The sequence below is a fragment of the Tasmannia lanceolata genome, unplaced genomic scaffold (assembly GCF_043159265.1).
Source record: "Tasmannia lanceolata isolate RefF3 unplaced genomic scaffold, GAP_Taslan_0.1 ptg000015l, whole genome shotgun sequence".
Classification (NCBI taxonomy): Eukaryota; Viridiplantae; Streptophyta; class Magnoliopsida; order Canellales; family Winteraceae; genus Tasmannia; species Tasmannia lanceolata.
Window position 1 is genome coordinate 60,723,777 of NW_027518692.1, and position 12,037 is coordinate 60,735,813.

Below are 12,037 nucleotides of genomic sequence, written 5' to 3' on the forward strand. Positions count from 1 at the left end.
TATGGCTACACCTACACTCCCACAGGCTATCACGTCCCCAATTTTATTCCTCCACATTATTGGTCTCACTTCTCCTTTCCACCATCTCATATTTCCTATCCGTTTTCATTTCCTCACTTTCCCTTTCACTCACTCTATATGCAACCACCATATTACATGAGTCATCCCTATGCTCATTCTCTACGCCCATAGTAGTATATTTCTTGACACTTTCCTCTGTTCGCTTTGATATAACTTGTCCACCTATATGACAAATAATTTCCATTCCTTGCCCCCTACTGGATTATACACTACAATGCTGCCTCAGAAACAACGTTGCCTCGGTTATACAGTTGCCTCGGTTATACAAGTTGCCTCGATAAAATGTTGCCTCGGTTATACAGTTGCCTCGAATACAATGTTGCCTCGACAAACGGTTCGGGGGATCCTTAAAACCTCTACTTATAGTCCGGTATGACTCCAAACTACCATGCATATAGTCTCGTGCGACTCTAACTCACACCTAGTCCCGCGAAATGGTTGCCTCGATCATCTTATATGGCATGTTGGATATCCTGAGATAGCTCTATAGCTGTTCTCACACATCCACTGCCCCACATCAACATGAAGACCAACTCGACGGTGTCGCTATCCGCTGCTGCCCTGTTATTTTTTTTTCCCTCTTTTATTTTCACCTCTTTTTACTTCGTGCCTATCTCCTTCTTGGATACCCCATGTCTTTACATGGGGCACCCAAGAGGGGCACCCTATAGGCATCCATTTTAAACTCAAATATCTCAAACCAAGAACCCCATTTCGCAAACTTCACTTCTTTGTCACTTATTGCACACAACAAGTGACAAAGAGGGGCAAATGTAAGCACGTGATTTTCAACCACCTTTTGAAGACAACCAAAATGCCATTGTTTTGTTATTATTTACAACCCATGCCCCATTCTCTTTTAAGTATGTAAAAGTCCAAAAAAACCTTCGAATTTACGTTTCCATGCCATCGAGCACTTAAAAACGAGATTTCCATCTTCTCCTCCCCCAAAATGGAAAACCAGCCCTCAACTATCCCATTTCTCCACCCAAAGCTCCCATAAATGGCTGAATCCACTCGAGAATCCCAGAATTGCGCCCTAGACATCCTATTCCAACAAAGAAAGCCGATTTCCCTCTTTAAAAACTTTCCCTAAACACCCAAATCTCTTTCAAATCCCTAATTTATACCCAAATCTTCCAATCACCCTACCAAATGTCCTTTAAACAACCCATTTAACACTCATTTCGTTCAAAATTTAGCCCAAAATCCAATCAAATCAAATTTCGAAAGCCCTAATTGATACCCTAAAAATAGCATTTTATCCCCTTTTTACCTATTAATACCGTACTCTACAGCCCTCAAAAAACACGAAAAAAACACAAGAGCAAAGCCTCACACTACAAGCTTCAAAATTCTCTCTCTCAAGCTCTCTCTTTCTATTTTATCTGCAATTTTCTTCTCTTAGCCTTTTACATTTTTTTTCAATTTTTCTCTATATTTTCATTGTCCTTCCATCATTTATCACTGGGGCAGCAGCTTGACGCAGTCTAAAAGGCCTTCAAACATCCCCTTACGACCCTCCGCTCCAACCTCTCCTCCTCTACCCGGCTCGTGCATAGTTCGGCATCCATCTCTCAAACAGGGAAGGCCTGAACTCTTTATACTCTTATTCATAATCTGTTCATGCTAATTTGCTGTTCTGTTTATGTTTTTGCTTAATTTATTTATGATCATCTCCTAAACAATATCATTTGCATTTTCAACTGATTTACAACGGTAGACCTTTGCTTTGTCTGACTTTGTTTTAGAGCATTTCAGCATAGGACATTCACGTACTCTTGGTCGGTCTCCATTCGCGCACGCTAAAGCTCATCAAAACAGCCAACAGGTCCTTCCGTGCCGCATACGCTCCGGCGAACAGTTCTTAGACTTCAGTTTCGCCTCTAGTCACGAATTTTAAAGTGCAGTAAGACGGCCCAAAAAGAAAAAGAAAAAAATCAGTTCACTACTGTACATCATCAGCATTGTAATTAACTGATCAAGCAAAAACAGGTTAGTACTCCGAACCTTAAAACTCGCAGAAAGTAACTGAAGCCTCAAGCCTCAAAATTATCCCAAATTCCTAAGATAAGATTGAATTTAAATCAAATCTTAAAATTTCAAATTTAGTAGTTTTCACTTACTAGTTATTTGGTATTGGTGGTGAAAAAAATATTATTGGGTGTCTATTGTAAGGCTTATGTTTTGGCGTAAATGGACACATTTTCCACTTCCTAGGATTGTTTGGTTGCCATTTACTATTCACATGGCTGTCTTTGTTGGCTGCAAAATTTCCAAATGCAAGCCATGTCTACTGTTATTTACTTTCCTCTCAAATCAAGAGAAAAGAGAAGTGAATATACGGGTATCCATATTGCTAGAAGTTTTACATGAAAGCATACAAACACGTACTCATCATCCTACCCATATTGCTAGAAGTTTTACATGAAAGGGCGTACAAACACGTACTCATCATCCCATCCTTGATATTTGATCCAACAACAGCTCACTTTTTCGAGAGGCTGCTGTTGGATCAAATATCAAGGGTGGTACTTCCATCCTACCCCCTTTGTGTTTGTATGCTCCCATATTCCTTTCCTAAACTCATAAAGATAGAGCTTTGTTAAGGGAAATGATATCAGCACAACCATGTTTTGATAATTGCAAGGCCTAGCTTGTCTTTTCTTTTTTAATTTGCTTGTGAGAGGTTTTTGGGAACTCTAATAACCTTTTGACAGCTTTAAATACTAATAGACAAGATACGTTGGTGCAAATAACAAAACATGGTTGTGCTAATATAATTTCCCCTTTGTTACTGAGAGGCGTGGTTTTAAATTTCATTTTCGGATTTCGGTTTGTACCGACACCGAAATTGCTAAAACCCGAAACGGTACTTTATTTCACCGATTCGGTCGAAATTTCGGTTTCCTACAATTTCGGTCCGAAATTTTAGAAATAAATTATATTTTATTCATTATCTAATATTCCCCTGAAATTTTGGCCAAAATTTCAGGCGGGATAAAAAAGGCATTTTTGGATTCCGTTAGATTACAAATGAAAATTTGAAATTTCAGCCTAAATTTCGATTCCGGTGGGGTCCGAAACTGGTACCGAAACCGAAATTTAAAATCATTAGTGAGAGGTACAGAATCTCTGTTGATATTTTATAATGGGAAATGATATTTCCCCCCTCTGATGGATAAAACCCCCCGCCCCCATAACGTTATTGGTTAGGTTTTAAAGGCAAAAGAAAAACGTTAAAGGGGTGAATTTATCCTAAAGCTGTGAACCACTATCAGAGAAACCGTTGGGGGGGTGGGGGTGGTGGTATTAGCGCCCTTTATAATTTGTATGGTGTGTAGCCATAACGAGCCCAGTATTTTTGGGCCACTTCATATGATGATCCAAACTGTTCATTTGTTGGGCCACAACATACATAGGTCATGCCCCCAAAATCATTTCCATAGTATGATCCTAATTCCTAACCCTCCGTTCTATGGAGGTTTTCATAATGTGCAGTCCTCCTATAAATCAGAGGGAGAGAATCAGCCTGTAGGAATGATTTTTGGGGCCCCCTATTTAAGTTGTGGCCCAACACGTGAATAGTCTGGACCATCCTATAAATCTCCCCCTAACGGTAAAATTCTTACTGACAAGAGGGAATAAATGCCCTAATCTACCTAAGAGAGGGAAGAGAAAGAGCCCTAATCTACTTAAGAAATATCAAGCTACTATAATTTTTTTTTGAACCGCTAGTTTTTAAATTAGACCTTAGCTGAGTGTGAATTGGCTACTGAAGTTAGTAGTACCATATTTTGATAATTGCACTAACTCATCTTTTTATTACTTAAACAACGGTCAAAGGTTATTACGGTCCCGAAAAGTTTTCACAAACCAATTAAAAAAAGAAAAGACAAGTTGACTGTATGCATTTATTAAAACATGGTTGTGCAAATATAAGTAGCCTCTTTGGAATTTTATGAAATAAAGATGCCGTCCAAACTGAACTCAACTCAACAAAGCCTTTGTCCCAAACTAGTTGGGGTCGGCTAAATGAATTATTCAGAAAAATTTTATGAAGAAGGTGAAAGGGATCTACCCGACTCTAATCCTGGCTCTAGTTGGGTTCTTTTACGTAGCTCATTTTCTTCCATTCTATCATATCCAAGGTCATGTTCTCTGTTATGTTCCCAGCTATTAAGTCTTTCCTCACTGTTTCTACCCAAGTTGTTTTCGGTCTTCCCCTACCTCTTTTTTACTCCATCAATTTGGCACGAGTCGTCTCTTCTTAGCAGAGCATCCAAAGGCCTACGTTGGATATGTCCAAACCACCTTAAGATGTGCTTTCTCATCTTCTCCTCAACTGGTGCCACCCTCACCTTTCTACGAATGTCTTCATTTTTAATTCTATATAACCATGTGTGGCCGCACATCCATTTAAGCATTCACATCTCCGCTACACTCATCTTCTGCACATGCTGCTTCTTGGTGGCCCAACATTCTGAGCCGTACAACATTGCTGGCCTCACAGTTGTCTTATAAAACTTTCCCTTCAACTTGGGAGGGATTTTACGGTCCAAACAACTCAAAAATATTTCAACTTAAATTTATTTTAGGTAAAAGCACTTGTAGGCATGAACTTGAATAATCAATTAGGATACATCATTTAGAGTTGCTAGGGAATTTCATAGAAAGGCATTTTGTGAGGTCCTATACCGTAAAGGGAGAGAGTTGTTGGCTATATATTTGACTCATGTGTAAACGCATTTTCAACATCTCCAATGGGCGAGGCCCGTGGAGTGGGTCGGACACAGTTAGGCTATGTTCACTTCTTTTCCCTGGTGCTGTTTTCCCTGGAAAACAACCTTTTTTTTTCCCTGACATAACCTTGACAAGACAGAATTTCTGTGTTCACTCCTTTTCCAGGGAAAAATATTATCAGATGTGGAATTTCTTATTCAAAAGCTGAAAATGACGTAGAAATTGACTTTTTCCCTGTTACTCAATATTTGGTTTCTGATTAAATATATCGGAAAGAGGCTTTCTAAGGAAAACGAAACCTTTTCCTTGACAGTTTCCCTAGATTCCTTTTCCTTCTGCCACGTCACTTGGAAAGGATAGGAAATTTCCTTTCCGGGGAAAAGAAGTGAAGAAAGCCTTAGTGCTGCTGGAAAACAAAACCGTGGAGGGTGGGAAAATCCAGAACCAGACAATATTTACACAGTGGGGTCGGGGCGTGACACATTTTGTGGCTGACTTTTAGAAAATTGCCACACAAGTTCACTTTTCAGCATATTTTGTCTTATTTATTTTATTCATTTGAGGTGGCTGTTCTTTCTTTCATAAGTCAGCCGCGAAATGCCTTTCCGTGAAATCCCCTAGCAAATCCCCGTAGAATAACGTGTTTGGGCACACCATCCGCACGCTTGTGATTTCACTTCTATCTTACCCTAACCCTAAAAACCGCTCTTAGGACTCCCCCTTCTCCGCCCTTGTCTCTCTCGATCGTCGGAAAGGTACTCTCTCTCTCTCTCTCTCTCTCTCTCTCTCTCTCTCTCTCTCCCTCTTCAGATCTTGCTGGTATCAGCTTTCTGTTTTTCACAGCTTTGCTTCTTTGTTTTTTCCCACACTTTATCTGAATCGATTGACGACAGTAAGGAGGTGAAAAAAAATCAAGTTATTGTTTTCTTTTCCTGTTTTATCTGCTTTCTCTTCTTGATGCCTCTTTTATTAGTATATGAGTGTTAAATTCGTTATACGAATGTTTATTGTCTTAAGGGTTAGTACATATTTCTGTTTGTATTCCTGTGTAAAGAATACCAAAATCCCTATGAAAAAGAGAACCAAAAAATTGACAAAAAACATCAAAGAGTACTTTGTAAACATAGAGAATGAAAAGGAAAATAACCATGTTACATGCCTTATCCTATTTATTCTCAGTCAGATAAATGTTAGTGGTTAGGACTTAGGTGGTTGAGTTAGAGTTTATCATATCTATCTATGTGATAAGTGTTGTTTGAGTATTATTTGGTTTATAGGATTTAGGTTCAGTTGAAGTCAGAGACCAGTATTAGTGAGAGTCCTTTGCTTCCTTCTTTATAAACATTCTTTCTTCTTTATAAAAACATTGTAAGCATATTGTGGGGAGAAATGCAGAAATTTATTATGGGAAAGTGTGTCTTTGTGCACAAAGGAGGTCCGACCCTTCCCTCGAAGTGGGTCAAGAGGCTGATCTTCCCTGTAAGAAGATCAATTCCAATTCCGTTACGAACTGATTTGGGTTCGTAACAAATAAGGACTCCAAATAAAATACTTCTGCAAATCTCTATGCACATTCAGAGATAAGGGAAGTGATATATCCACCCCCATTGATTACTTGGGACAGCCAGCAACAATGTATCAGTGACTGTAGAGGGGCTGATATACTTAACGTCAGAAGGATTCAATGGGGCTGATTGCCACATACATTGCTGCTCGGTGTCCCAAGTAATCAAAAGGGGTGGATATATCACTTCCCAAATATAATTAGGGATTTACTAGGCAATATGGGTGTGTAAATATATAGGGATTTACTAGGCAATTTCACAAAATGTCATTTCTCAGCTCACTTTTTCAGGAGAGGAACCACCTAGCAGCAGATGAATTAAATGGTGAATTAAATGTCTCTTCTCGCATGAGAAAGTGAACCGCAAAATGTCTTTTTGCTAAATTGCTAGCGAATCCCTATATTATCTGTGTGTGTGGAGGTCGGTGTTTAGAAGGAATTTTTTCGATAGAGAGCTTGCATTGGTGGGCAGATTCCTTGAGACCAAGGTTTTAAATTTCGGTTTCGGGCGTAATTTCGGACCCCACTGAAACCAAAATTTCAGCCGAAATCCCGAAATTTGTTAATGGGACACGAAATTTCGAATTTTTGGGTCGAAATTTCGGCAAATTCGGCCGAAATTTGGTAATGGATGAAAAAATTCATATATTCTTTATAATTTCGCCAAAATTGCCGAAATTTCCGAATTTGGTACATTTCGCCGATTTCGGTTTCAGACCATTTCGGTTTCGGTCTTGACCGAAATCCGAAATTTCGGTCCGAAATTTAAAACCTTGCTTGAGACATTAGAAGGGTGCTACATTAAGCAATCTGATGTGGATAAAAGGGTTTGGACTTGAAATTCATCTAGGGAGTTCTCCGTCAAGTCCTACCAGCAACTTGTGTCTTGCTTCGTACCATCCAGAGTAGCTAACGTCTGGGACTTACAGGCACCACCGGTCCGAAATTTAAAACCTTGCTTGAGTCATTAGAAGGGTGCTACATTAAGCAATCTGATGTGGATAAAAGGGTTTGAACTTGAAATTCATCTAGGGAGTTCTCTGTCAAGTCCTACCAGCAACTTGTGTCTTGCTCCATACCATCCAGAGTAGCTAATGTCTGGGACTTACAGGCACCAGCTAGGGTATTTGCTTTTGGTTGGACCGCCCATCCTTGAAAGGATTTAGACGATGGATTTTTTAAGCAAGTGGGAGATGCTAATCATCGATCATTGTGCACTGCGCATTGAGGCTGGAAAAACAATGGACCATTTGTTCATTCATTGTAAGGTGTCTAGGGAGGTGTGGAGCGGAGCATTGGGCATGTTTGGAATGCTTTGGGTGTTCCCAGCAAAATTGATAGATCTCTTGGATGTCTGGTCACTGGTTCCATGTAGGAAAAAAGGAAAGGTTCTTTGGAATGTATCTTTCCTAACAACAATTTGGGTGCTGTGGAAAAGAGAGCAATGCTCGAGTATTCAAAGGTCATTCTATAAGTCCTTTCCTTTACAATAAGGTCATAGCTCTCACAATCTTTTGGGTAAAGATCCTACCATCATTCAGATTTGTGTTTGCCTTTAACCTTTGGAACGGGTGGAGGCAGTTTTGCTATAGCTCCCCAAGATAGTGCAGTCTTGGGAGTCTCCTGCCCCATGCTACTTGAAGCTTAACTTTGATGGATCTAGTACCTGCACCATCAGGTATAGGGAAGTATTTAGAGATGAGACAAGAGCAGTGAAATGGGCTTTTGTGGGACCCATAGTGCGCACAACATATTAGGGAATTAAACTCCTAGAGTGTGAAGACCTGGACAAAGTCGTAGTGGAAGGGGATTCTCTTAATGTCATTCGATGGCTTAGAGGCTCCCAAACTTGACAGTGGAGATTCGCTTGATTTTTTTATGAGATTGAGGATAGGGTGGGCAATTCTAACATCCCTTTCTAGCACATTAGGAGATTAGCCGATGTAGTGGCTGACATGCTAGCCAGGGAGGGAGTATCGAAAGAGGGTACAAGTTGTTCGACTTTCTCCGCCCTTGATTTCTTTTTCCTCCTCCCCTATGACTTGGGGCACAAGATAGCTTCCTTATCTTGTATTTAACTTTTCTTTTCATCTTATATCGACCATATTGGTCTTTTCTTTTGTTCTTTTTAATGAAAATTCCTACCATTCAAAATAAATATTGCGTAGTAATGTAGTATCAGAGGAAAGAAAAGAAGTAAATAGAGCCCTTCCCATTTGCTACCTTGTCACAGTTTTATCACATTGTTTCTATAAAATTTCGATTTTATTTTCCATATCTCCGCCTGATAAAATCATAGAAAACAATTCCATCCCAAAAAATATCATAGAAAACAATGGATCTGCCATTCAAAAAAGAAAAGAAAGAAAGAAAACAATGGATAAATTTGACATTTCAGTAAACAGAAACTGCTGACAGCTTGTGGCATCCATATGAGATGGAAACCACATTAACAGAGATAAGTGGATAATTCTGTGTTGTGTTGCTTCTTTGGTTCTCACATATTCACAGATCACATGAATTTTATTTGGTTGCTTCTTGTAATGTAGATACCATGTAAAAAATTATATTTTAAGTAACACTTCATTGAGATTCTGTAGTCTTTGAGCTTTTGAAGTGCGCCACTGAAAAAAGTGCGCCACTGAAAAAGCTAGTGTAGTTAAGAGATGATGACCATTGCTTGCTACTATAAATTTGGCTACGTAAGGTAATCCCGAATTGATATTTGTATCCAATTTATGCATATCATTGAGACGTTTGGGTATTAGCACTAAAGAAATTAACTTTTGATTCCTTGAGAAGCCCTATTTGATTGTCAGAATTGGGACATGAATAATTGTCAGGTGGCGTATATTTAACTGTCTTAATCTGATTTTTCTACAGAAGCACTTTTTCCTGGCTATTGAAAGCAATGAGATTAGAGAAGTGTTGGTTCTGTTCATCCACTATTTATCCGGGGCACGGTATTCAGTTTGTTCGGAATGATGCAAAGGTAGATTTGTGTTTCTTTTCTCCTATTCCATTCTCTTTTCCAGTTTATGCTAATATGGCTGTGCAGTAGTTATGCTGTTTTTATTTTTTAAGCATTCTCACTGGTGAAGCTATATAGGTTTTTGGTTCACAAAATAAGATTCACTTCATTTAGATTAATTTCCATGCTGATTTTGACTCAGAAAAAGCTCTTGTTTTTGGAGTTGCTCATTTATGATACGTTGATTTGTTTCTCATGTTCTCTGTAAGCTGTAGTGAATTGCCGATCTCATCCAGTTTGTTGGCTTTATTTTTCAAATATTCAGTGTTTTTCTTGGGTTTTACCAAGCTTTTAAAATTTAAACATTGGTTATTGTTTCCTGCCACGCATTAGAACTTTGTTGCAAAAACATGGGGTTCTGCACCGATGCACAATGTTCAGGTGGATCTTTCACTACTGTAGTGGTGTCTTGGATTGAGGAGTGATGTTCTGGAAAACAACGATATTGTGTTTTTCTTTCTCTCTCTCTTTCTCTCTCTCTCTCTCTGCAAAAATCTTACGGATTGTGGGTTGTCTTCCCCTAAATAATTGCTTTGGATGTCATCTTGGTGGCAAGGTTGGTTTTTGACAAGCATCTTTCTGCAGATTTTCCGATTTTGCAGATCCAAATGCCACAAGAACTTCAAGATGAAGAGGAATCCTCGTAAGGTTAAATGGACAAAGGCGTACAGACGCTTGCATGGAAAGGATATGACGCAGGTAAGAAAGGCTTTTGTCCCATTGCAGGTTGGTATTGATATATTACATCACTTACAAAATACTGTTTCTTCTTATTTCAAGGATTCGACCTTCGAGTTCGAAAGGAAGCGAAACAGGCCTGAGAGATATGACCGGAATATTGCGGAGAACACACTGAAGGCCATAAAGAAGATCGACAAAGTTAGAGTGGACAGAGAGGCAAAACACCACGCTTTGAGGTTTCTCCAACACCTTGCTATTTGGTTTATTATCTTGCCTTGTTTACAGTGCTTATAAAACTCGCCTCATCATCGACTCTCTCAAGTCTACCTGGTTTTGGCTCTACTGGGCAGATGAATGCTTGCAATTTTTCTAGGCCATTGTGTGAATCCTATATTTGATATCAAGTTCTCAAACAATTGCTTATATGTACATTTAGGACATTCATGTAAATGCTTTTTGACAATTTTACAGGATGAAGGGGAAGAAAGCCAAGGAGCAGAGGGAGGCGGCAAAGGAGTTGGAACAGAGCATTCACATGGTCAAAGCTCCTGCCGCATTCCAACAGGAACCTTCACTCACCCTTCCAAAGGTCAAAGTCCAAGTTTCCAACCCGCAATCAGAAGAGAATCGTCTCATGGAAGAATGATGAGTTTCTGTCCACAGAATGAAATGTCTTATGTCCAAATTGTTCTGAGCTCAAATTTTCGAAGGTTAGGTGTCGGAATGGTTTATTTTTTGTGGAATGCTGTTGCCTGTTGTGTGTGGGAGGCTGGGATAAAGCTCATGACCTCAATGTCATTCTGGGCACTACAGAGGGCTTTACTCATATGGAGCCTCAGAGCTCAATTGGGTTGTGCTGTGTTGCCTGTTTTCTTACATTTTTAAGGCTATTTCTGTATCTCTCATAGTTTTTTCCTGTTTTAAATCTCTGATTTGTTGAGCTTTAAAGAATCTATTGAAGATTTTGGTGTACTCTGATTACATACGGGTTTTTTTAAATACAGGGACCTGATTTTGATGATGAGGCCAGTTTTTCAACTACTTGATGTTTTGCTATTTGTTGTCATATTTTTCTTCTACAGAGCATTCCTACTGACATTTGCCTACTGTTTTCTTGTAATCTTTGATGGCCTTTACACTTCACTCGATCAAAACCTATATTTCCAAAGGGAATGCCCTCCACCACTCAAACAAGAAAATCCAATTCAAAAAATAAAAGAGCACCAAGATCAAGCACCATCTTTTGCGTTTAATTTTAAGGAGAATAATTAGTTTTGAACACAATCAATTCTCAAAATCAATGACGAACGGGCCTTGGGGATGTCAGCAAGCTAGACCTTAGAGAATACTCGGATCCAACTCTCTCTCTCTCTCTCTCTCTATATATATATATATATATATATATATATATATATAGTGGGCCACTCCCGGATTTGGGTAATTCATTTTTCCCCAATGCTTTGTCAAAATTTTGTAGGAGTGTCAATGGGCTGCATCCACATCATATTCGGACCCAAAAATTTATTTGGATCAATCCAATGGGGCCCACTATGTAATAGTGAGTGTGACTGATGGAAATGATATTACCACCACCCCTTCTTTCTTTCTGTTTTCCTGAAATATCAAAGGAAGTGGAAATGCAATCATTTTTAGGATAAGATAAGCAATACTGCAATAGGGTGTACAAGTGAGCCTCTCTCTCTCTTCTGAACTTCTGATGACAAAAATAAAAAGCAAAAAATATAATTTTACCCTCGTTACTAAAAGACGCTTACTCGGCCTTACTTTTTTATCTTTACATGATTAGATCGGTTGATCCGAAATGAAACCATATAAGCTTCGCAACGTAACCTTGATCTCGCAACATAACCTTGATCGTGTTGGTCTCCTCATAATATTCCATAAGATCAACGGTCTTCATCCTGCATATACGTTCT

At 39.1% G+C, this 12,037-nt stretch overlaps 1 protein-coding gene across 2 annotated transcripts; it reads left to right on the plus strand.

Annotated features, from left to right (window-relative positions):
• Window positions 1-1,883: 1,883 nt before the first annotated feature.
• On the plus strand, window positions 1,884-11,121 carry LOC143892809 (putative ribosome biogenesis protein RLP24). 2 transcript variants are annotated; one of them, XM_077397680.1, is made up of 5 exons: window positions 1,884-2,076; window positions 9,272-9,380; window positions 10,005-10,118; window positions 10,200-10,336; window positions 10,572-11,121. In XM_077397680.1, exons 2-5 carry the CDS (start codon window positions 9,300-9,302, stop codon window positions 10,744-10,746), a joined length of 507 nt encoding a protein of 168 aa, XP_077253795.1. In that variant the 5' UTR covers window positions 1,884-2,076; window positions 9,272-9,299; the 3' UTR covers window positions 10,747-11,121. The 2 variants fall into 2 exon arrangements, with proteins under 2 accessions (XP_077253795.1, XP_077253794.1); XM_077397679.1 differs by lacking the exon at window positions 1,884-2,076 and adding an exon at window positions 5,427-5,579.
• Window positions 11,122-12,037: the final 916 nt, after the last annotated feature.

What these genes read in the sequence shown, in the direction of transcription:
- LOC143892809 (XM_077397680.1), top strand. Translation starts at nt 9,300, where the DNA reads ATGAGATTAGAGAAGTGTTGGTTCTGTTCATCCACTATTTATCCGGGG. An exon ending in ATGGAAAGGATATGACGCAG is followed by an intron (nt 10,119 to 10,199) that starts GTAAGAAAGGCT and finishes TCTTATTTCAAG; the next exon opens with GATTCGACCTTCGAGTTCGA. An exon ending in GCAAAACACCACGCTTTGAG is followed by an intron (nt 10,337 to 10,571) that starts GTTTCTCCAACA and finishes ACAATTTTACAG; the next exon opens with GATGAAGGGGAAGAAAGCCA.